Source organism: Amborella trichopoda, chromosome 3 (genome assembly GCF_054954075.1).
Source record: "Amborella trichopoda isolate Santa Cruz 75 chromosome 3, AtrichopodaSantaCruz75HAP2 v2.0, whole genome shotgun sequence".
In the NCBI taxonomy this organism is placed as follows: Eukaryota; Viridiplantae; Streptophyta; class Magnoliopsida; order Amborellales; family Amborellaceae; genus Amborella; species Amborella trichopoda.
In genome coordinates, this window is record NC_142338.1 from 27,490,773 (window position 1) to 27,514,946 (window position 24,174).

Genomic DNA, 24,174 nt, shown 5'->3' on the forward strand with positions numbered 1-24,174 from the left:
GAGGAAGCTAACCTATGGGAACTCCATCTCTCCCAAGAAATGCATCCATTATGTTGCTTGTATCCCAGTATCCTAGTCATTAACTAAAATTTGTGGGAAGTTTCACACCTAATCATCATGAGTCATGACTATTATACATACAAGGTCATCTTCTGCACATAATAATTTGTATTACTATCATTTCCATGAGCAAGGTATGACCATGTAAACATAATGATAACATCGAAAATTTGCGCAATATTTGGCATGCATCTGACCCATGCTAAAACTATCTGGCATTCAACTGATATCAATGCTAAAGCTATATGATTTATTGGCAGCAGATAATAATATTTTCAGCAATGTGTATTAACATATCATTTAGCAATGGTTAACAAATTTGTAATCCTGACCTCTGCCAGCCTGAGAGGGCAATCAATCAATCCCTGCGGATCCTTCCCCAGAAACTCTTTCTTCTTGTAGAATCATTCTCTGAGACAGACCTCGTGGTCCTTGACCCAATTGAGAAATGCCTTTTCAAGAATGGACCTCCAAGAAAACCTTTTGCACTGGAGGTAGCCACCATCTTTGGATCCTTCCCATCTCTATGACGATTAGGAACAAGCGATTCATTATCTAAATCAATATCTGCAACCCCAATTCTTGATATCTTGTTTCTCACTCTAGAATCACTAGCATCCAGCCTCGAGGCTTTCTCCCTTGATATTCGAATCTTAAGACCTTTCTCACCAACCAAGCATAGAGGACAAGGTGGGTCATAACGATTAGGCTCTGGTGTGGTGTGCTCTAAACAATCAGCATGGTAGACATGACCACAAAAGAGAACACCAACTACAGGGGCATCGTAACTGGTTATTAAGTTTTGGCTGCTATAAGGGGACCTATCGATTAAGGGTTTTGAGCAGATTGCACAAGCTTGTAAATCCATTGAAGGCGAAGAGAGATGGTGGCTGTTTGATCTTGTCATCTTTCCAACCAAGCACTCACTGTCAAAAGACCACCTCTCTCTTCGAGAAGAAGCCACAAGTTCGGAGAAGGTACGCATGGACCACCTATCGGAGGACCCACCTTGAGATCCATGATCGTTCAAATAGTTCCGAGATGATGAGGGGTCGGTGGTCTTCGACCTTGATGCAGAGGGCGTTGAAGGAACAAACTGAAGGAGTTTAGACTTAGAATTGTCTGAGAGAGTTGGCGATCTGTTGAAAATCTTCTCCTAGAAAAGTAATGAATGGGGCATATTAGGAACAACAGAAGGATCCCAAAGTGTACTGAGATTTCTTCTTTATAACAATATAATATAGCCAGTTGCAAAATGACAAAATAAGAAACAAGAAATTTGTTCTTTGACCAGTAAGAAACAGTAAGATATTTTAAAATATGAAGAGAAATAAGTTTTCAGAGCTTAGGATGGTTTTGGATGGGGTCCAGAATTTAATTTCGGCATTTCTGATCTTAAAGAGGCCAGATTCTAAATTGAATATTATAATTTGGTAATCATAAATAAGAGAAAAAAGGCTAAATTAGAGAAAGAGGACCAAAATCAGCCTCAAAAGGCATTGATGTAAATCAATATAGCTAGAACTGGAGGCATGACAGCCAACAATGTGATGCCAAAGCGAGGGCCAGAAATATTTCAACCAAAATTCGAGAAAGTCACCAAAACTTAGATGACAATGGTAAGTACCATTGCAACCGGTTCCAGCTCACCTCTGCAGGATATTTTTGCATCAAGGATGGACTTGAATTTATGTCTGTTGAGATGTGCAAGAAGTAAAGAACAGTATTAGAGAAAACACATAATCCAAATTGGATTGAAGAATATGTGAGAGTCAAGTATATCTCAATTGAAGAATATGTGAGAGTCAAGTACATCTCAATCAAATAAGATTCAAGGGTTAAATGTTATGCAGCCATGTCATGTTTCAAAAGCCATCCACTAAACTAACATGGGAGCAAATATCTGTTTCAAATCAAAGCTTGCATTTGGGGCTAGTAAAGCTTGATAGTCAACAAAAAATAATAATAAGGTTTGCTAAAAATATTTCACCTTTAGGAGGGAAAGCGTGCAGTTTACATGCCAACATAAAAAGAATATATGTACTAATTTTATAGCTTGAGTTCTTGAGCATTCCATGCTTAAAGCAATCATTTTATGTATACAAAAAAAAGTACTCCATACTTCAAGCTCCTCCTGGATGTATTCTAAATACAAATTCTCATAATGCAAAACTAACTAAATAATTTAAACAGAGAATATGGGTGCACTTAACATCCAAATAGTAAATTCCAGTAATAAAAATTCTCCTATTTAACTTTCCATTGCTCATTGCACGCATTCTTCACATCCTTCACTGCACACTTTGGTGGGAAATCAATTGCCTTGAACATCTTGCTCTTGTTCTATGTGATTCACACTTGTTCTTTTGCCCTTCATTCAGGGAATAGAACATCAGGTGCCTAAAAGAACAATATTAAATGCTCAGAATGAAACTAAAATCTTGGATCCAGAAAAAAGAGGCTCGTACATGGAAGACCAGAGGAAAATAATCTTTTAGGCGGCAGGCACCATCAGACTTGTCTGAAATTCCAAAGTAGTGGACAAGGAATAAGGAGCAAGAGGGATATTCAGGCAACTAACCAACTTATAGAGGGCCTCTGATAACACCAAGGATATAACTGGCAATATCGAAGAAGAAAAGAGGGCAACAGTAAATTGTTTGTCATCACAAGGAATGAAGATTTACAGAATATACAGTCATACAGAGAATTTGTTAGTAAAAGGAACAGGTCGTTGGTGCAGCTACTCTTCAAAATGAAGTGAAACTGCATTCACAGATGTAGCAACCCATGGTTAGTTTTAACTGATAATGTGGCAATTAAAATGGTAGGTTGCATTCAGAAGAACATGCTCTGGAAGAGGAATGGCTGATGCTTTGAGGATAGCTTATCTCTTAAGTCATAGGAGCCAAGTGAAGCGAATGGTAAACTGGAAGGTCATCAATATTACGTAGCCCTACAAGTCAGCCGAGCAACCAAATCCATCAAAAAGAAAAATAAGAGTCTGAGAATGGTTAAAGGTGTCATCCTCCACAAATGTAACCTCATATTGCAGATTGTCCATATTCCAACAAATGCTATAACACATGGCAAACAACATAGCCAATACGGGTATAACTAAGTTTGCAGAAATGGGATTTCATGTCGTCAATAGGTAACTATCCGTCAATTGCATGTCCTTCACTTGAAGGTCATTAGCTTATTGAAGCACATAGCCCCCGTGAGGCCTTTCTGGAGTCTGTGGCTCATATGAGAGGAGGAGTTCCTGTAGAGTATTAATCCCAAATTTGCAAATGAACCTGTATAGTTCCACATTAGAGGATCTGGAAAGGTTTTCCAAGTTTAAACTGAGATTCTTCGCTTTTAAAGTTCTCCTGGAAAGATAAAGAGGCTTTTTTCCTTTGGCAAAGGTCATAATCAGTACCTGAATGTGTGTGCACAACGCATGCCATGCCATGTCATGACCCACGGTCCACAGTAATGACCCAAACTACAATTCTTTACGTAAATAATGTTTATTGACAACATCACTTTGCCAAAGCCACCAAAGATATGTCGTCCAGCTGTGGAAATGGCACACAACAGGTGTCACACATATGGGACATGCCAATTCATCTATGATTTATAATGTACGGGTTCTAGCAGTCTATAAATGAAAAAGTTTTGCAGCATAGAACGACACACCCACACACAGCCCTTCTTTTGTTAACAGCAATATCTTTCCTCAATCTAATACTCAGTGACTCAGCCGTACCGCAATGTGTGTTTCCCTTTGGTGGAAAAGACGAGGGTGGTCTGTGAACCTGTTCGTGATCTGATCATGGGCATTCCCTCTCTTCTGTGCTAGCTGGCTTTTACTTTCTGTATAGCATAGAGCTGTCTCTCTCTCTCTCTTGTCTAATATTTGGATCTCACTAGTCGTTTTAGATAGCTGGACTGATTCTATGTGCACAATGGATTCTTTATCAAGCTGCCCACTGGTCATTAAAGCAGACATCAGTGGGCTCTGCATCAAGCCTTCACTCCTTAATGAGGAAGGAGCACAACTTCACTCCAATGCACCTATCACCCAATGCAACTGCTATGTTAATATTATGGACCACTAAAAACCATCTTTATGTTCGGCATATCTTCAGAACAGTTTGCGCATAAACCTTTGGCAGAACCTGTGAGTCTGTTCCATACATCAGCTTCTACTTGATTTTAACCATTTTTGAAATTTAAACTTTTATAATTAGATATAAAAATAGATTTTGAGATAATCCTAAGAACATTTTACCTCAAATTTATATACCATGATAAAATTTGAAGGTGCACCTTACCGCTACACCTACGGATGCATCCGTATGCAAACTGCTCCCTATATATATATATATATCCAGGTCAGGTCAAGTCAACCCTAACCCAGACCCCATCCCGCCCGGCAATGTAAGAGATGGACCCAGGACCAGATCTGATTTGGGTTGGAGCCAAGTCAAATGGACCCAGACACGACCAGTCTGGTCCAGCATCTGGATCCAAACCTGGACCTAAGTAGGACCAGCCCCGACCCCAATGATACCCCTATTAACAATAAGAGGACTATATTAAGTCCAATAATTCATGGCTTAATTATTATGTTCAAATTGCAAGTTGTTATTTGTGTGATCGGAGAATGGTTAGAAATATTAGCTTCAGGAAGTAAAGTTATGGTTTCCATTCCTACGTATTGTACCCATTAACAAAATCGCAAAAAAAATAGGAAAAAAACAGAAATATTTTGGCCATTTTGAAATTATTGGTACTTCATTCTAGCAATCCCCCAAAACTATGCCCATGCTCAAAAACCCAAGACCCCGACTTCTTTTTCTTTCTTTTGGGTATGTCAGCAGTGGCATTCAAACCTGGAATGTGGTGTTGATGTTGTCAATTCCCTAATGATCAAGTCAGGTGCCCATACCCCATGCCTCTCACTTCCCGAAGCTCAACTTCAAGAAAAACCTCTACCTACAATATAACTACCAGTATTCTCCAAGCTTCAACCCTCTTCTGCACCCACCATCCACCAGGAGAGCCCTTAAAGCGTACAAGCCTAATATTTCAGATTTCGCTCATTGCCAGGCACCATCATATTGCCTGATATATCAGAGCTCAAGGGCAAGATTTTAAACTTTGCTTCTAAGAAGCACTGCAACACTCAATCCTCACTATGACCACAACATGCCCTTGTTGCACACATAATCACATACCATTTCTTTCCGATCCAATCTACCAGAAGCTATCTCCTACTTACCCCATGTCCTCCCTGATGTCACCTACCAACTAATACTCTTCATTGATGTTCTACCACCATAACCCTTATACCCTTGTTCCTTCCCGTGGCTTGAAAAGAAGCTCTCAAGCATCCAATCCACATAATTTGGTGCCATTAAGTAATCTCTACTCGTAGCAAGGGAGATTGAGGCCGACACTAGCATACCTTGTGCGAGTCCCACATACGCACGTTAGCCCTCTGCAAAACCTCTTGTGTTTTCTTCTGAATCTTACAATGCTAAAATATAGGTTTTATGCTTGGTATTCTTCCTTTCACGTAAAATATTCCCTACATGTCATCCCTTCCCTTTGTTACATCTCATATGCCCTGCATGGCCTCTTAATTTACTTTTATAACAATCAATAAAAAATCTGGTCTTCATTGTGTATTTCCTCATGGCATGAAACATACCACTACTTCCACCCAACGATGCCCCTAATATGCTCTCAAGCACCCACACCTATTCTTATGTTTATTGTGAATTTAGTTTTAAGAACAACTCAATGTTATTGCCAATTATTCATTCGCTTGCAATTTCTAAATGGCATACTATAGTCTTTGAGGATAAAAATGTGGGATAAACATAGTATCTTACTCCTGATCGAATATTTAATTTCATTAGACCATGTGTTATCCTACATCATGGCAAATGTATAACTGAAGAAAGAAAGTTAACTGTCACAAAGCTTTCCCCTAATCTTACCAGATTTATTCACTATATTGCACAACCTTTTCTTGAACACAGCACCAGCAGTAGTAATCAGCAGAAATCTTTAATGGTCTAGATTCAGAGCAACTTGCACAAAAATATTTTAATGCTCTCCTCATTCCAGACCATTGTTGACTTTTAAAGGCATATCTAATATTCTAGAAAATAGCTTGCAGAAGAAACCAAATCTCACATGTAAACTTAAAAAGATCATAAAAACAAAGGGACTGATTATGCACAGCAGATTGAGAGCCAATTTATATCATCCAATGAAAGAAAAACTTCAAGAACCAAAACTGAACTTCATATTGACAACAGTTGATTATAAAAGACAGCCCTAGCTTTACTTGCAATAATTCAAAGGACCAAAATAACCTATAACCATGCATGCTACAGGTAGTTTTTGAGTAACCTTGGAGGCTGGAATATGTGGAGGATATCCAGCATATCCTTTCTTCATGCTAGGTTAATTATCCCATGTCATCATAAATTGAGGTAGGCCTTTTCAAAGGCCAACTTGTTGGCTTGTGAGGGAGTCCATAAAGACTCATTCCAGATTTAAGGGTCTCATCACTCATTGTGACATTCCCCATTGCACTCTCATTTCTCCCCCTTCATTCTTCCTTCTATCCCCCAGCTTATTGGGTCTTTAGATCCCTTTTATCCTCAAAACGTTTCTTTTAAGAATAGTAACAGTGACTCACTAAACTTTGATGGCTGCTTTCTAGGCAACCCAGGCGCAGTAGGCATTGGGACCATCATCAGAGACTACAATGGATGCACTCTATTCTCTTTCTCTAAATTCTTCGGGCATGCTGATTCAACACCACTGTGGCTCTTGGCCCCTACCCTCCTCGAAGGTCTCAAGAACTTCGATCGCTCTAAAAACATCATTACCTAGGCCTCAGGATCCTCAGTTACCCTTAGAGACTAGGGTATGGTTTTGACAAAATATGCCATATTTGCAGGGCTTTGCATGTCTTATGGAGACCTTTCTGGAGCGAGACCAACTTAGCAGCCGACGAACTCGCTAAAGTGAAGCAATTTGAGATGACTCACATGGAACCTTTTTGAGCTCCTAGTTCCTTTGTCCTTTTCTTTTTTGTTGGACCTACACTGGATATAGAATTTTTTGATCTACCGCTTCCCCCCTTTGTTTATAGCCCACCCAACAGGGGAGTTTTTGTCATAGAGCACCCAGTCTGTGGGTTGGCAAATTTTTTTGTACCTTGATACTTTCCTCTTAATACAAACATCAACGAACTCTAAAAAACGAAAAAAAGGAAGAAGAAAAATAAAAATAAAAAAAAATAAAAAATAAAAAAAAATAAAAAAGGTGAAAAAGAAAAAATGCTATTAGAAAGTGTAAACACAGAAAAAATCACTACAAGGTCGAAACCCTTGAATGGAGACAGAAAGGAATAGAATTTTCAATACAAATACCCTTCTTAGCCAAAGAATCAGCTCGCTCATTAGCAGCACATAACAAAAGCTTTAAGGATAACTTCCTCCCATGAATCGATTAAACACCGCTTCAACGAGGTAGGCAAATCACCAAGGATGGGGAATTAGCATGATGGCCACAGGATCGCATAAAAGGAATCACCCTCTACCAGCAAGTCCCTGCTCCTGCTAAAAACAATGGAAGCCAGTAACAAGAGCTCTAACTTCAGCTTCGCTAGGGCCACCTACCCTGATGAGGTTCATGAACATCAAAAAGGTATCACCCAAATCATCCAAACACCAGTCAAGCCAGGGTACAAAAGCTGCATCAAACCTTAGACTTAAGGCCTCCACAACACCAGCAGTTGCTGGATATGTGAAAAATAGCATTGCTGGCAATCATTGTTATATTATGTTGAGGTTCAGCTGCAGAGATAACCCAAATTTGTGCTCTACATGTCACCCATGAGAAGATGTTCACCCTGATTTTCTCCGTTAGGCAGAGCCAATTAATATGGTAGCCCATCAAAGATGCGGCTAATCCACATGCCCCAAATATTCGCCAAGATGCGATCTTACCTCTCAATGGCATCAGGAGGAAAAGACCAGCTGGAAAAGTTTCCGAAAAAAAGAGAGAAAAACAGCTGGATAAGAGGTCACAAAATGGAGGGAGTACTTACGTTTTAAAATAACTATGAAGGACCATGTCTCAATAACTATGGTACAGTGCATCTGCAAAGAGGGGTCAACCAACTAGGCATTTAGTTTGTGCAAGGAACAAATGTTGGGTTTAGATATCAAGGAAACTGAGCGACTCAAAGATCAGCATCTAGGAGGTTGCCATATAACCCAGACTAGGCAGTAGGATCAAAATAATTACAGGCTTAGTTGCCAAAAGAAAAATTTCCCCACCTGCAAAAGTAATACCTAACAAACGAAGGAAACAGAGAGCCAGCCTCTACCAGGAAGAGGTACCTGGAAGTACGGATAAGTAAATAAAGAGTATAAAGCAAATTTGTCGAATTGGGAATATGTTTTTCTTTTTAGTATCAATTTTTACTGAATGTTTTTTTAATGTAGAAGTAAGAATATGTTAAGTGTCATTCTCAATACTTGTCCAGGGAAGATAACAAAATTGTTCCATAAATTGGATAGAAGGAACAATTCCAATTGGGTGAAGGGGTGCTAGCATACCGGAAACATGAAAGGAAAGGGCACAAGCACTCAAAAACAAGGTTCCCTCAATAGCTTATTATAGCTTGGTTTTAAAAGGTTGAAGGGGATGGGATAGTGGGTTATGGGGAAGAGTCCTGTTTTCGCCTCCGGTGGTCACCCCACTTTGTTTTTCTTTGTAGTTATCTTTGTTTCTTTGTATCATAGGACTAGATTTATAGTCTCTTTCAAAGAAATGTTGGTGATAAAATAAAAAGCTTCTATAGAAGATAGAATGTGGACTTAAACAAGAAATGGTGACATTTCACTTGCTAGCCTCATCTTATATAATTCAATCAGGGCTAAGTTTTCGGTTCTTGCACCTGACTGAAAACTTTTCTACTAACTTTTTAAAGATGGGTAACTTCTCATGATTATGAGAATAGGGTTTTCTTTAAATCCAAGTCTTTTACAAAGTAGCTTGTGTCGGTTCAGTTTTCTTTTTAAATGTCAAAACATTCCCAATGGAAAACATAACTTTGAAATGAAATTGCAAGCACTCCAAATCATAACAAGTTTAACAAAGCACCTGAACCATAGAATGAAACTCAACAAAAGCACGTTAGGCCCCAAGATAGTCTTTTTTGTGATGAACCATCCGCGACAAGAGAACCAAAACATAGAATTAATCAGATTACTCATAATTAAACCTACCTGAAACACTAGTGTTGAAGTCATCACTATCATGAGGGTGAACCGGAGACTTCGTCCATGTGGGTGTTCTATAACTCTCCATAGGACTCTCACCATTTGAAATCGTTCCGGAACCAAACTCACCCTTGAATTCAGAAGCCATGTTCCCACTGCTACGACCAGACATATCTCGATGAGCCTGCACCGAACTGTCCACACTAGTCTCAACATGTGACCTTCCATCCCATTGAAAGCTCCATGAAGGAGAATGCATGGAGTTTACTTGATTATATTGCATATAAGGAACAGGAGATGGTGCATTATTTGATTGGGTTAAGGTTTTCTCTCTTGCAGCAACACAACAAATCGAACCCATGGTGAGTGTGTTATAGAAGGACTGTTCTACAGTAGCATAACCCAACTAAAAATCCAATGACAAGGATTATAAAACAACCGTTTCGGCCCCTTATAACTCACAGGGAATATCTTGTTGTTGACCCTTATAACTCACAGAGAATATCTTGTTGTTGACATGTCGATCAAGAGACGTGATAAACCATTTACAATATCAACAAGATGATCATAAATCACATGGATGATCACTTCAATTGGTTGTGTCACTCAAAAACCCTCAAAGGTCCATAAATCACTTGCAATTCCCTGAAAGATGATCTTCAGCCGCGCAAAAATCCTTCAAATTGTCACCAGTTGCATTACGAAATAAGGCACCAAGGAATCAATTAATGTTCTTACATGCATGAATCCTTCAAGATGCCAACAAGCACTAGAATTGGATAGAATTTATTCAAAACCCCTTCCCCTGTAAACCGTCATGAGCCATGGGTCCATTCTGAATAATCCATCTTAATCAACTTTTAAGCCCTTAAATGATCTTAAACCACCAATAAATCCCCATTAGAAGCGCTGATTAACCAAAAAAAATTCCCATCAAAATGATCGTAAGCGACTAACTATTCCCCCAACAAATATGATCAATCACTTGCACTTCCTTAATAAATAATACCCATCAATGGAGTACCTAGAGTCCAATCCAATTGCTGCAAGAGCCCCATAACCCATCTGTTAAAAAAAAAAGCACAAAATGATCAAATATATCACACTCAGCCGAGAATCTAAATCATTTCATACAACTCCGGGAAAATTGCTTTCCTAAAAAACAAAGCTAAAACTTCAACTAGGCAATTCTGCAACAATATCAAATAATCAGGACCAAGCGACAACCGTCAGAGAAAGGCCACAAAGCTGCAAAAACGATGATTCTAGGGCAACAAGTGTCTAACCCGCGACACCCTAACCCAGGAAAAACTCTAATTCTTTCCTATTGCGATGGTTAGAGAGAGAAACAGATTATAGTTAGAATTAGGAAAGAGGTAGGGGAAGAGAGAGAGTTGAAAGAAGAGGCACTGTACACTGAAATTCAAGAACTAGGGTTCTGGTTTTTCAACAAAGAGGGGGGGAGTCTTTACACTGAAATTGAAGAAGAACTTTTTATATTAGGGTTTTCAAGGGAGGGAGTTTAAGGGGAAGATGACATCATCTGAAAGACAAAAAGTCGTCTTCCAAATAAAAGAAAAGAACGAAGAAAAAGAGAGACGTGAATGAATGAATTTCGACTTTCTTGTAACTGAAACTAATAATTAAGTTCACCTTTATTTACTGCGAGAAATAAATGGGCTGAAGAATGCGAAGTGGGAACACGCAGAGAACGTCGCGACTTACACTATCATCTCGGCGCTTCATATGACTTACCCAAAAATAATCTCAGCGCTTCATATTATTCGCCGAAATATCCTCTTTCACCGAAGACTTTCCGGTGCTGATCCGAAATGGTGTCAATATTCCTTATTTTTTAAAACATGAAGTTAAAAACTTGAAATGGTGTCAATATTCCTTATTTTTTAAAACATGAAGTTAAAAACTTTCATTTTCATTGGGAGTTCTATAGAAACACTTTCTAAATAAAATGGAATGGGCTGAGAAACCGATATCTCTTAGTAGGGAAAATTTTGATATTTCCACTCTAACTTTGGTTAGCCGCAATCGAGAGGGTAATTATTGAAAATCAAACCCATAAAAAAGGGATGGGTGAAGCGCCTAAAAAAGAGAGCATTCATTCAAAAAGCGGTGTACCTAACCCCCAGGCGGATATGGGACTTGGTCACACCGTAGACGGACCAAATAGGTGGGTTGTTCCTCGGCGCCCACCTAAGGACCCTAGGCGCCCGCCTAAAATGTATCCTAAGTGGGCACTTAGGGTACCTCGATGAGCGCCTAGGTAATTGCGCTCACTAAGGTGCAAAAATACCCATCAAGTGGTTAGTTTTAGTGTTTTCTTTTGTTTAGGTTATAAAAAATACATGAATATGCATTTTTATGCAAAGTCTGAACTTAAAACATGATTAGTGTATACGCCTTTCCCCCTTTTGAATGTCGACTGTCAAGGTTAAGGGCAGCCGCTAGGTGCTGGGTATCTTAGATCCCTCGACTGCCTAGGCTCCGCCCGAAGTTTTTTGGAGCACCGACAGAGAGCTCAAAATTTGACCCAAAACTTGCTTAGCAAGAAAAAAAACTTATAGAGACATAAATACTAAACATTGAGATTTTTTATTTGGAACTAGAAATAAGAAATACAGAAAAACACAAAGAACATAGAGAACAAAGGGAATTTTTATTTTATGTTTTTTAATATAAAGGAGGTTACACGCATAGGGAGGTAGAACAACAGGAGGTGAGAAGATGCAAAGTCAGTTGGAAAGGAGTTATATTGGAGGACATGCACCCTAACAGTCTTCTCTTCGAACAATCTTCCACGTCTCTAAGGATATCCCTTTTAAGGGTCGTTACTCTATAACCTTCTCGATGCATATCAACTTTCAGAATAATGTTTCCACCGAATTTTTTATCCAAAATAAAACACAGATGCATATCAACTTTTATAATAATGTTTCCACCTAATTTTTTATCCAAAATAAAACATACAACCGCTCTTGGATTAATATACTAGAATAGGGTTGGATGAGTTCATCAAAGAACATTATATATAAAATAGGTACTCTTCTTTTATCACATGATCATCTTCTAATCATTTTCCTAATTATTTGAGGCCAGCTACAGGAATCCTAGTTTGCCATTCTACTTTATCAAGGGCCATACTTTTAGTGAGACCACAAGTCCCCTATCTTTTCTCATTACTTCCAACCAGCAATTTAAAAAATGACGAGTCGATCCAGAATGGCGTAATCGCATGGGACGCACCGTTTTGGTGAAAAAGATGGTTGTAACAGTGAATTGTCCGAGTTGTTTGAAAAAATCTATGAATAATGCATAGCCAAAAGAAAGTCACGATATTGCTGTAGATTGTAGGTTTTCTACAATTATTGATCAATTTCAGCCTTTCCATTGCATTATTGTTCGAAATTATTCGTTTTTATTATAAAACAACAAATTTAGACAATTGAATCACAATGTTTTTTCGTGTTTTTCACAAACACCCTAAATTCGCCATTCTGTCAATTTCGCCAGAAATATTGATTGTTTTTTGTTCGAATCAAATGGGTTTTGAAGGGAATTGTTCTTTTACAGAAGATTGTAGTAATTTTTTATGTGATTCAGCAAATATAATAGGCCGATTTTTTAAGAAATCAGAGGTTTTGTGAAGATCAGTTGACTGAAAAAGAAATTATGCCAATATTGAGATTTGAACCGATATGGGCAGAATTTTTTCTTGAAAATAGAGGTTTTTGTTAGAAATCCTGATCTTCATATGTCATAATAGCCTTTTTTCTTAATTTGGTCAAATTTTCAAGAAATCAGAGGGATTTTGTGAAGAACAATTGATTATGCCAATCTTGATATCTGAGTCGATATAGGCCGAATTTTTTATTGAAAACAGAGGGGGTTTGCTTGTAATCCTGATCTTCATAAGCTATTGCAGGCTTTTTTTGCGATTAAGCAATACTAGTTGCTCGAATTTGCAAGAAATCGAAGGTTGCTCAAATTTTTAGGTATGCATATCTATATTTTATTGTCAATTTTATTAATGCAATAAAATCATTTTAATTGATACATAATTATGTAGGTCATTGTTTACGCTCCGATCGGCGCCGATCTCTGGGATGAGATCTGCTCAAATCTTAGCAAAAACTGAGTTACTTTTGAAAAGGTAGATAGAGTGGAGTCGCTTGAATTATGAACTCAGAAAAGTCCCAGATCTATACAGATCCGGTCTTTTTCTGAATCCAGTGGCATCACTAGCTCCAAATCCGTATTCTGTCCTAAAAAAAATGATTCTAAATTTAATTAAATCTAATGATGAATTAATTTATAGAAAAATAAAACAAATTAGAGAATTAAATGAAGAAAAACAAGTTAAATTAAGCAAACAAAGATATACTTACCTTTAGAATCCTGAAACCTAGAGTTTCGTGCTTGGATCAGGCCGCTCTTCCGATTTCCGCCACCATCTCTTTTTTTGGATGTCTTTGCCTATTGGAATTGGTAGATCTAAGGTTCTTTGACCTAGATCTGAGGTTCCTAAAGCAGGAGGAAAAACTGAGAATTTTAGGTAGGGTCTACCAAGGCTTTTCTTAGGATCAGAATAGAATTTCCTTAGTTTTAAAGGATTTTGGGATCTCCAAAGGTTAATATTAATTATGAGATTTTCTCATATTTTTTGGAATTTTTTGGGAATTTTCCTAATTTTTTTGGAATTTTCTAAAGGTTTTTTCTAGTTTTTTGTATTTTTGGGTAATTTTCTAATTTCAAAAATTTCTCAGGGATTTCTTTCTTTCTTGGTCTATTTTTCATCCTATTTTTGGGTTAGGGAGATGGGGTATTTATAAGATTCAATTGATAATTTTTCTTGATTTTTTTGGAATATTTTAGATTTATCTTGAAATTTTAGCCTTATCTATTTCAAGACAACACCTTACTGCATCATAAAACGCGTTAACTGCATCATTAGGTTGCGTCTGCATCATCACACCGTGTATGGGCATGTCAAGCCGTGTTACAGCCCGGCCTGTGTCCCGACACTTGGGTTTGAGAGAGACTAAATTGTCATTTGTTGTATCTTTTTATCCATAGTCCGATTCAGGTGATTCTTCGACCGTTGGAAAGACCTCGAGCTCTACTTCAATTTGGGATAGGATTTGGATAATTTTGAAGCAATTAGATTGGGTTTAGGTTTCTTATGGTCTACTAAGGTTTGTGTAGTCATTTAATACCAAAATCGAGGTTTTTAAGAGCTCCCTTAGCCATAATTTAGAGGGGGTGTCTACAGTTGCCCCTCTTTTCCATTCACCTGGGACACCAGGTGAATGACAAAGAAGTGAGACATGGTGGGAATGAAAACCCTTTTCGAGGGATCATTCTTTTGAACGATCAATACCCTTTGGGTAAGCTGTACGTCAATGGATGCTTTTGATCCGTAAGACATCGAACTGGCACTACTATCTTTGAATAAGTGCGGTTGAGAGATCTTTGACAATCGGGATCCGAAGTGACAGTCAACATGAATCGTGTTATCTTTAAGCCGATGACACTTCTTGTTGTAGTCACTCCAATGCTACCTAGGAAGCAGTCAGTGTAATCATCTTCTACTTTAGACCTCTTTCTTAGGGTCTGATTCTCGAATTGAATGGGATTTTGATTTAGAAAAAATGTTGAGATGATGAATTTCTGGCTAATTGAATTTCTTGTTTACCTTCGATTCTGATTCTTAAGGTCCGCAAGTTCAGGTCTTTTTTTGGTATGGGAACTTATGGGTTGGTCTTTATTTTCTTAAGGGTTTGCAAGCATGGCAATTCAGGATTTGGTGGCGGCGGACCCATATCCAAGCCTACATGAAACTCCTCATTTTTTAAAACATTTTAGAAGGTTTTGAAGGTAGATTAAATTTGAAATATAAACAGAGTTTTGTGCTACGTTTTAACCAAATGAATTAAGGTTTTTGAAAACTCACGAAACACATAAGGGAAATTTTGAAGATGGATGAGAAATTTTTAAAAACAATTTGTGGTAAATAGTTTAGGCTCATGCTACCATGGAGTTGTCTCTCTTTTTTTTATTTTAAATTTTTTTATTGAGCTTGTCGAGCCTCTACTTGGGACTTTCTGGACGAGGAATCACTAAGTACTTCCTCATCTTCCAATCTTGGCTCTTATGTCACAATTCAAGGAAGGTTTTTTCTTATTTTTCTGAGCAAACCAGTGTCTTGAAAAATATGGGATGTGCCTCAGAGTGCTCAGAATATCCTTGAAATTCCAATTTTGTTCTTCTACTACCACTCTTTTGAAGTTCAGATAGTCGAGCCTCTTTAGGTTTTACTTGGATTGATGCCTTCCTTTGCTTTCTATCGACATTCTAACTTGAGAAGAGAAGAATTTCTGGAGATTTTAGAGAAGAGACGGAAAGATAGAGAAGTTATATTTTTCTATATCCCCGGGGTCCCTTTCGAGTGTTCAGCCCGGTAGCTTCTTTTCAACGCTCGAGGTTCTTTTCGAATTTTTAGCCCGGCGGATTTTTTTTTTTTTTTTTTCTTTGCCGCTAGGGTCCATTTCGGGTGTTCAGCCCAGTGGATTTTTGTTTTTTCAACGCTCAAGATTCTTTTCGATTTTCATCTCAGCATATTTTTTTTTTCTTCTCTCTTGAAGATGGAAATAAAGGAGGAGAAGGAGAAGAATTGGTGGCATTTTTTTTCCTTCTTTTAGTACTTCGTCTTATAAAAAATAGATAAGAACTCAATCATCCTTCCTTCTTCCAAGTGGCAGGGAGGTCCTAGTCTTGGTTATCCTTAGACTTTCCTTGTCCCTTGTTTGTATTTGAGACTTCCTTGACAAATGTTGTGGAATCTTTATAGAATATTTCTTCCTTGGACTGCTTCATTCGAGCTTGATTTTCAAACTCAGAGTTACTCTGAATTTCCTAATCCTTCAATCTCTTATTGGGTTGACTAAGGTCATTTTCTTCCTCTCTTTTTTTTCCTTTTATTTTTAACTTCTTATGTTGTCAATACCATGGAGTAGAATGCCGAAGCAAAGTATGGATGCCCCACTTGGCTTATTTAAAAGGGAGGAGTAAGTGATCACCCCACGCCTTTTCAGTAATATTTTTCAGTTGCAACTTCAAGTTTCTCTTGAGGAGTATTTCGCCTCAAGGCATGTTGGGAGTCGTTAGATAAGGCGTGGGCCTCACTGGTTGGCCTTGCTTTATTTTCAACATCAAGTGAAAGTGCCCTTATCAAGTGGTTTGGCAGGGCTGCCCCTGTGTGGTCATCTCCATTTGCTGAGACAATCAGTTTTTTGGATGAGACCGCCTCTATAGTATGTTCATTAGATGGGGTGATCCCTATCAAACTGATGGATAAGACTTACCCTGTGGGATCTTCTTTTTTTCCTTGAATGTGGGGTGCCCCATGTAGTGGAATCATGCCCCTGCCCCTATCATTTTCTTTGGATAATTTCTCTTTAGGGAATAATATGATTGTATCTTTAATGTTTAGTTCTTCATCCCATATAAGCGAGTTATTCAAAAAATCCTGTGAAAGTGGCCCAAGTGGTCCCCTTAGAATTTCTAAATGATTTTGTCTTTTAACTCTTGTAGAGGTGTTGAATTGAGTAGCATGGAAGGAGCATGTCTGAGATCCCCATAAACTTGACATTTAGGATATCTCTTGACATATTTTCAGCAATCTTCGGCCATAGTGGTCTAGTAGTATCTTTGTCTTCTGACTTTTTGAGCAAGGAGTGCTGCCCCTGCGTGTCCTCCTTCGTTTTGTAGTGTTTTGAGCACTGTGTCGACCTCTGGTTAGTCAATACACCTTAGGAGGATTCCTTCAAATGACTTCTTGTAGAGGATGTCATCTTTGATAAAGAAGTTGATTGGGAATCTTCTTTAGGTATCCTTGTCTCTCTTTGAGGCTCATTCGGGTTACATTCCATCTTCGAGTAAGACTGATACATCATGATACCAGGGCGTAGTTTTGACTATCTGGTTGACCCTGAGGGTGAACACTTCTTCTTCCCTCTCTGGTTCTTGATCTTCCTCTTCCGACTCCATATTGGGAGGAGAAATATCACTCTTGTGTCTAATGTAGAATGGTTGGACACTCATTAGGAGAGGAATGTCCACCATTGATGCGAGAGTGGCCAAGGAATAAGTGAACCAGTTGTTTTCCCGAGTCACATGTTGAAAGGTTACTCTTTTGAAGCATTTTGACAACTTTACAACTGAGTCCTGGTAGAGCTGGAGTTTTTTGTCTATAATCTTCCATTCTTCATTAATTTGATTTATTAGAATCTCCCATGACCCGTAATTGTTCAATTTGAAGTTCACGGGCATTCTTGAGACCAGCTATTAAGGCTTCATATTCTGCAACGTTGCTTGTGCATAAAAAATTGAGCCTTACAGCAGTTGGAAACATTATTTTATCTGAAGAGCATACGATAACTCCGACACCAGTGCCGTATTCATTCCTAGCCACGTCAAAGTACAACTCCCAAGTGAGATCCTTAATGATAGAGAGGTCCTCAGATCCGTTTTGATGGGGACGCAGTCAAGTAAGGCATGCTCGCTAAGTGATCGGCAATTGTTTGCCCCTTGACTGATTTCTGAGTAACATATTCGATGTCAAATTCACTTAGGAGCTTTTTCCATTTGGCTAACCATCTATTTAGAACATGTCTTTCTAACAAGTACATGAGTGGATCTATCTTGGATATCAGCTTGATGGTATGAGAAAGCACATAATGCCTCAACTTTTGAGCTGCCCACGCCAAGGTTAGACAATATTTTTTCACATCCGAGCATTGTATTTCATAGTCGATCATTGTCTTACTGATGTAGTAGATGATCTTCTCTTTTCCTTGGTCATTATATTGCCCTAACATCGCCCCCATTGTCTTATCTGTCACAGCAAGGTAAAGGAATAGAGGTTTATTGGGATTAGGTGGACTCAAGATCGGTGGATTAGAAAGGTACTCCCTTATATGGTCAAAGGCTTTTTGACATGTCTCATCCCAGATAAACGGGGTGTCCTTTCTTTAATAGACGATTGAATGGACCACATTTCTCAGCTAATTGGGATATAAATCTTCAGATAGCCTATATTCTCTCTTGCAACCCATGAATTTCTCAAATATTCTTTGGACGTGGCATTTCTGAGATAGCCTTAATTTTCATTAGGTCCACTTCTATTCCTCTTTGTCTCACAATGAAGCCAAGTAGCTTGCTAAACTCAACACCGAAGGCGCACTTCTGAGGATTTAGCTTTAATTAGTGTTCTCGAAGTCAGACAAATACTCTTTTCAAATTGGGAAGGTGGGCATCCCGAGTTTTGGATTTGACGAGGATGTCATCCACATAATCTTCCATAATGTCATGCATCAAGTCATGAAATATAGCAGTCATGACCCTCTAGTAGGTTGCCCCAACATTTTTAAGATTGAAAGGCATGAATCTATAGTAGTAAGTCCCTCATTGCGTGATGAAGGAAGTCTCTTTTTGGTCTTCTTTCGCCATGAGGATTTGATTGTAGCCAGAGAAACTGGTCATGAAGGATAGCATCTGGTGTCCACTAGTGTTGTCAACTAGAGCATTTATATTTGGAAGAGGAAAGTCATCCTTCGGACATGCTTTGTTTAGGTCCCTATAGTCAATACACACTCTAATACTCACAACTTTCTTAGGTACTACTATGATATTGTCTAACCAATTCGGATAGTCGACAAGTAAGATGAACTTTGCATTTAAAAGTTTGTCAATCTCTTCTTTTATCTTCAGCTCCAAGTGAGGCTTTTGTCGGCATAGTTTATGTTTGATGGCCCTTGCCCCTTCATGGAGTATAAGATGTGTCGTACCAATTCGGGATTTAAGTTGGGCATATCTTCATAGGACCAAGCAAATATATCAATGTATTCTTTTAAGAGGAAGAGTATCTTGCCTTGTTCTTTTGGTTATAGAGAGCTTTCAATTCTTGTGATCTTCAGATCTTTCTCAGTTCCTAGATTAATGTCTAAGGTCTTCTCGACAATAGCAGTAGGACTACTATCAAATCTTGTCTTAAACTGCTCAACTTAGAACATGAGTGGGAGGTTCTTCATCTGCCTCGAAATTATCATCGGTAGATGAGTCTTCATTTGTTTCATTTTCATTTTGTTCCTTGACTTCATTTAAGTTTTCATTGGGTTTGTCAAGGGTTTTGATTGCATTTTCTACAATTGGAAAAGTAATGATGTTAGAGAGGCTTCGTACAGGATGCTTGTTTAGGCATCCTGCACCAACCCCGTTTTTTGGCACAGGGACTTGAAAGTGTCATTGTATCCCCTTGATGGATTCAATAGATAGGGGAGTAATGCTCCAATTTTCAATAATTGTCGTAGTTTGCTTGGGAGCTGAGGAGGTGGTAGCCACAATATGGGCTCCAAGCATAAGCCGAGAAAGTTATCATTCTAACAGCTCTTCTTTTAGAGGAATTTCATTATGATCTTCGATTTTGTAAGAGATTCAGTTTTTCGGTGGTCAAGATCTTGAATTCCTCCAAGAATAAAGCCTGGATGCCGAGAAGATTTGAGTTTGCATTGAAGCTTAGAAAGTGTGCAACCCAACCCTCTTCGATTTTCAGTGTCTACTTTAGCATGAGGGGACTAAGTAATTATCTCAGCAACACCTTGCCCATTTTTTTCAAGGCTAGAGCCGGGGCAGTACCCTTGAGCCAATAACATATTCCATGCTGTGCACGAACTGAAATCGTAATGACTACAATAAATTTTCAATTTCTGAGACACTTCATGCGTTTCATGGATCACGGTGCAATTTTCCTTATATGTTAGAAGTGAGATCTCTTGGATTTTTAAATTTTTGGAGAGTTTTTATTTTCTGCTTTGACTGCATCTAATCGTTCGTGAGCCACTCCTCCAGCAGTTGGGAACTTCAGGCATTGGTGCAAAGTGGAGGCACAACAAGATTTTCATGTAGCCACGACCTGTCATTGAGTAGATTAAAGGAAGGTTCAATGTCAAGGACATAAAACCTTACTATTTGGACCACCGACCAAATCTTAAGCGTGAGAGGGATGATCCCTAAGGTTTCTCTTTGAGCTCCATCATAGGATGCAATTGAGATGTTTGAGACCTCAAGGTTTGTACGTGATAACCCTACTCATAGAATATTTTTCAAGGGACAGATGTTCAGAGATACCCCATTATCAACCATCACTCTCCTGATTTCATAACCGCTCAAGAAAGCAGTGATATAAAGTGGATGGGTGTGAAAACAATCAAACCCCGAAGGTATCTCATCATTAGTAATGTAATGGGGGTCGGTGCCATTAAAAGCTTGATCATGTTGCTTAGCTCTTTAGGTCTTGTATGGGCAGGGACATGAGTCCTTCCGAGTACTTCCTCAATTTGGACCTAATGAATGGGTAAGTTCTTCAGTAGATCCATGACAGAAATGGATGCTGGAATTTTACTGAGATGAGTTGGCAAGTTGTATTGTGTGATAGGCTCAGCAGTGTCCATTTCTTGTTCCTTTGTTGTTTCATTAGGCATGCTGGGATTTTGATCAACTTTGAGAAGATATCAGAGCCTTTCCTCTAAAGTGTCGATCATCAATTGAGGTGGCTTCCTCTCCTCATGAGGTGGTCAACCTCTTGAGGGTTTTTATTGGCCACGACGATGCCACCTGGTCTAGATTCTCCTTGATTTTTAGCTTTCTCATCTTGTGATGGAGTGTAGTCTCGGTTAATTGAAATCATGTTTATGAGTGGATCTTTGTTGACTATGGCTTGTTTGCTTTTGAAGATGGAATGATCCCAATGAGAAACAGGGAGATTTTTTTGGGTATCCTTATGGTTTTGCACTTTAAGGTCTCCTCTGAGTAACCTATCTTCAATTATTGTAATGACAACTGAACTAACCTCCTTGGGGATTCATTTACGCCTTTCTTGCCATTATTCGAGAGTCGATTGACAAATATTCCCATCTTCTGATTAGAGGCCTCCACCGGTGCATCGGTGGGAGTGTAGTTGATAGCGCCCTTATCTAGGAGCTCCCAGATGATGTGCTTTAAGTTATAATAGTCTTGAGTGCTATGGGTGTGATTTCTATGGTATCCACACCATCTGGATTTGTCTTTAACCTCATACTTTGGTTGAACAAGGTCTGGAAGAACAATGAGCCCCGCTTGTAAGATCTTAGTTAATATCACGGAGAGAGGTTCCTACAGTAGTAGAAGGTTAACTTCTAGAAAGGCACTCCTGTATTAATTGTTTGCATTATAACTGAACTTGAAGTGATTGGTTCTACTGGTGTCCCTGGGCTGATCATTTATCTTTTGAGCTTGGGGTGACACTAGTGCAATGACAATTTGGCCTACCTGGGCAGTAGTATTATTCTTTTTGTGATCGTTGTTATAATTGCCCCTTGTTTTAGTCTGTGAGGGTACATCCACTGTCAAGTTCTCAAACTTTGCATTGGAAGCGGTGACATTTGACCTTTCATAGAAAGCAACTTGATCTATCATCTATTGAAATGAGAAAGGTTGCGACCCATGACTGAAGAAATTCATGTACTCTGATAGAGAATTCTCTAAGCACATGCTCATCTGAGAGGTCTTGGGAAGTGCGTAATCAATGACCTTTGATGCAGCTTCTCGGAATTGATGAGCAAAGTTAGGGAACAACTCGCCAATGTTTCATTTGGTTGCAACCAACTCCCTGAGGGTCATTGGTTATTGCTTGGTCCCTTGATATTGTTCAAAGAATCGCCAAAACAATTCCTTAGCAGTCTGCTCAGGGTACTTGCATATTATTTCTTGGAACCACGTTAGAGGTGGTCCGGAGAGCGTGTATTGAAACATGGCCTTCAGACGGTGTGGTTTGTCTTCTAATGTTGAAACAATCAACAAGTAAGCGGTGATGTTATTATCAGAGTCATGCTTCCCATTGAACTTGTTTTCAAACTTTAGGAACACAAAACGTGGAGGAAGGGGTTCGACATCCCCGAGAACATCCTTGACATAAGATTGTGGATGGAGTATATTTGGACTCCGATCTTAGTCAGGGTCTCTTTAAACGTAGCTAATTTACCTTTTAGCAGAGCAAGATCAATCGAATCAGGAGTCAATTGGTTGCCCCAAGCTGATGGCATAATTTGTGGTGCAAGGGATGCTGCTAATATGGGCTGCACTAGACTAGACATATGGGGGGCTTATGAGATGGTTGCAGGATGGTATGGGTAAGTCTGAGGAATGACTTGGACTGGAGGAGCCAGAGGTTGAAAAGCCGGTGTCAGGGCCTGGAAATGGACAGTCGGGGTCTGGTGCACAGGATAACCTAGGTATAGGTGACTACAGACTGGGACTTCAGCCGGAGGGTATGAAGTCGACTGATATTGCTGACTTGAGGTATACTGAGTTGGAATAAGAGCTGAATAGGGCGTCTGTGGCTGATGGTATGGAACTGGGGCGGCCTGAAGAGGCTGCATTGGTGGATGACTATACAAAACTTATGGAGGGTTAGGTCTGGACTGACTATGGGATGGATGGTCATGTGGTCGAGTTGGATCTACAGGAGTTGGAGGATGAGAAGACTGTCGATGCCGACTTGCTGACGAGGTGGAACTCACATGACTTTGTTGGTCATGGGCTAAAGAGATCCTCTGATTCTGACCCGACTGATGACTTGATGCCCTAGGTGAGGCATGTAGCTCAACAAGGTCAGCATGCTTCAAAAAATCATTGACCTTGGGTAAGTTCTTGAGCCTTTCAAAGGTGTCATAGAAATCGAGGAGTTCTTGATCAAATTGATGGATCTCAGGGTTCATGCCCTTGGTGGATGAACTATGATGGCTCGGATTCTGATTATTAGAGCCCTTAGAATGGGTCTTTTGAGGATCCGGATGTGATTTGACCAAACTCTTACCTTGAGGAGGTAGACTCTGGTCTACTTGACCTTGTGAGTCAAGCAACTTAGGGGGTGCTGGGGTGTTGCCTAGCACCCTAGCACCTTTGACTTGGACTTGTGTAGAGGTGGATGGCGCGCCCCTAGTTGGGTAGCATCAACTCTGGAGCTAGACAGATATGGGTGGTGTGCCCCTAGTTGGGCAGTAGCACTCTTAGACTTCGATGATGATGTGGGGTGAGCTGCCAATTTAGCGAGACTTCCCTTAGGCACTTGTGGGCGATGTGACCTTAGTTGGGCAGCATCTCCCCTAGATTTGGAAGATATAGGGGTTTTAGCTACTGATTGATGGCATGTCCCTTAAAACTAGAGTTTTGTGGCAAATGTGCCCTTGGTTGAGTAGCATCTCCCTTAGACTTAGACCTAGAAGATGAAGGTGGGTTCAACTCTGGTTCTTTAGACCTAGGTCGAATACCTTAACTATTGAGGGTGCCTCGGGCCATACATACTTGTTGGACTCCACAACTCGATTGTGTGTTAGTTATGTTTAACCTTGAGTGTGGGACAATAAACCCACTAGAGCCTGATCATGATTGACCTGAGACAGGGTAGGTCTAGGGAACTGAGCCATAAAGTCCTATGGGTCTAGTCATCCTTGGGGACCTAGATGACGCAGTAGACTCAATATCTGAGTCATCACGAACTATAGACATGACTAAAAAATTATGCAACAAAAATCTTATCTTTTCTTCTTTTATTTTATGAATTTTATCCTTTTTTTTTTTTTTTCGATCTAAGAAATAAGACAAAGATACTTCTTAAAGAATTTTTATTTTTTAGAGAGAATAAAGGATGCTTCTAAAAAAGAAATAAAGTCAAGAAATTTTAAGTTATGCAGATAAG

General features: G+C 39.2%; 1 protein-coding gene across 7 annotated transcripts; it reads right to left on the reverse strand.

The window, feature by feature from the left end:
* Positions 1–289: 289 nt before the first annotated feature.
* Positions 290–11,337, reverse strand: LOC18437359 (uncharacterized). 7 transcript variants are annotated; one of them, XM_011626225.3, is made up of 4 exons: positions 11,019–11,337; positions 9,372–10,430; positions 1,711–1,754; positions 290–1,216 (listed from the first exon to the last, which is right to left on the reverse strand). In XM_011626225.3, the coding sequence occupies exons 2-4, from the start codon at positions 9,724–9,726 to the stop codon at positions 419–421; spliced, it is 1,197 nt and encodes a 398-aa protein (XP_011624527.1). In that variant the 5' UTR covers positions 9,727–10,430; positions 11,019–11,337; the 3' UTR covers positions 290–418. The 7 variants fall into 7 exon arrangements, with proteins under 7 accessions (XP_011624527.1, XP_088718447.1, XP_011624528.1 ...); XM_088862321.1 differs by having other exon boundaries at positions 1,688–1,754; positions 11,019–11,332; XM_011626226.3 differs by lacking the exon at positions 11,019–11,337 and adding an exon at positions 10,781–10,993.
* Positions 11,338–24,174: the final 12,837 nt, after the last annotated feature.

Excerpts from the sequence above, each read along its gene's own strand:
- LOC18437359 (XM_011626225.3), bottom strand. The coding sequence starts at position 9,726 with ATGGGTTCGATTTGTTGTGTTGCTGCAAGAGAGAAAACCTTAACCCAA. Across the intron at positions 1,755-9,371 it reads CTTCAACACTAGTGTTTCAG|ACATAAATTCAAGTCCATCC; the intron begins GTAGGTTTAATT and ends ACATCTCAACAG. Across the intron at positions 1,217-1,710 it reads TGCAAAAATATCCTGCAGAG|GAGAAGATTTTCAACAGATC; the intron begins GTGAGCTGGAAC and ends TTACTTTTCTAG.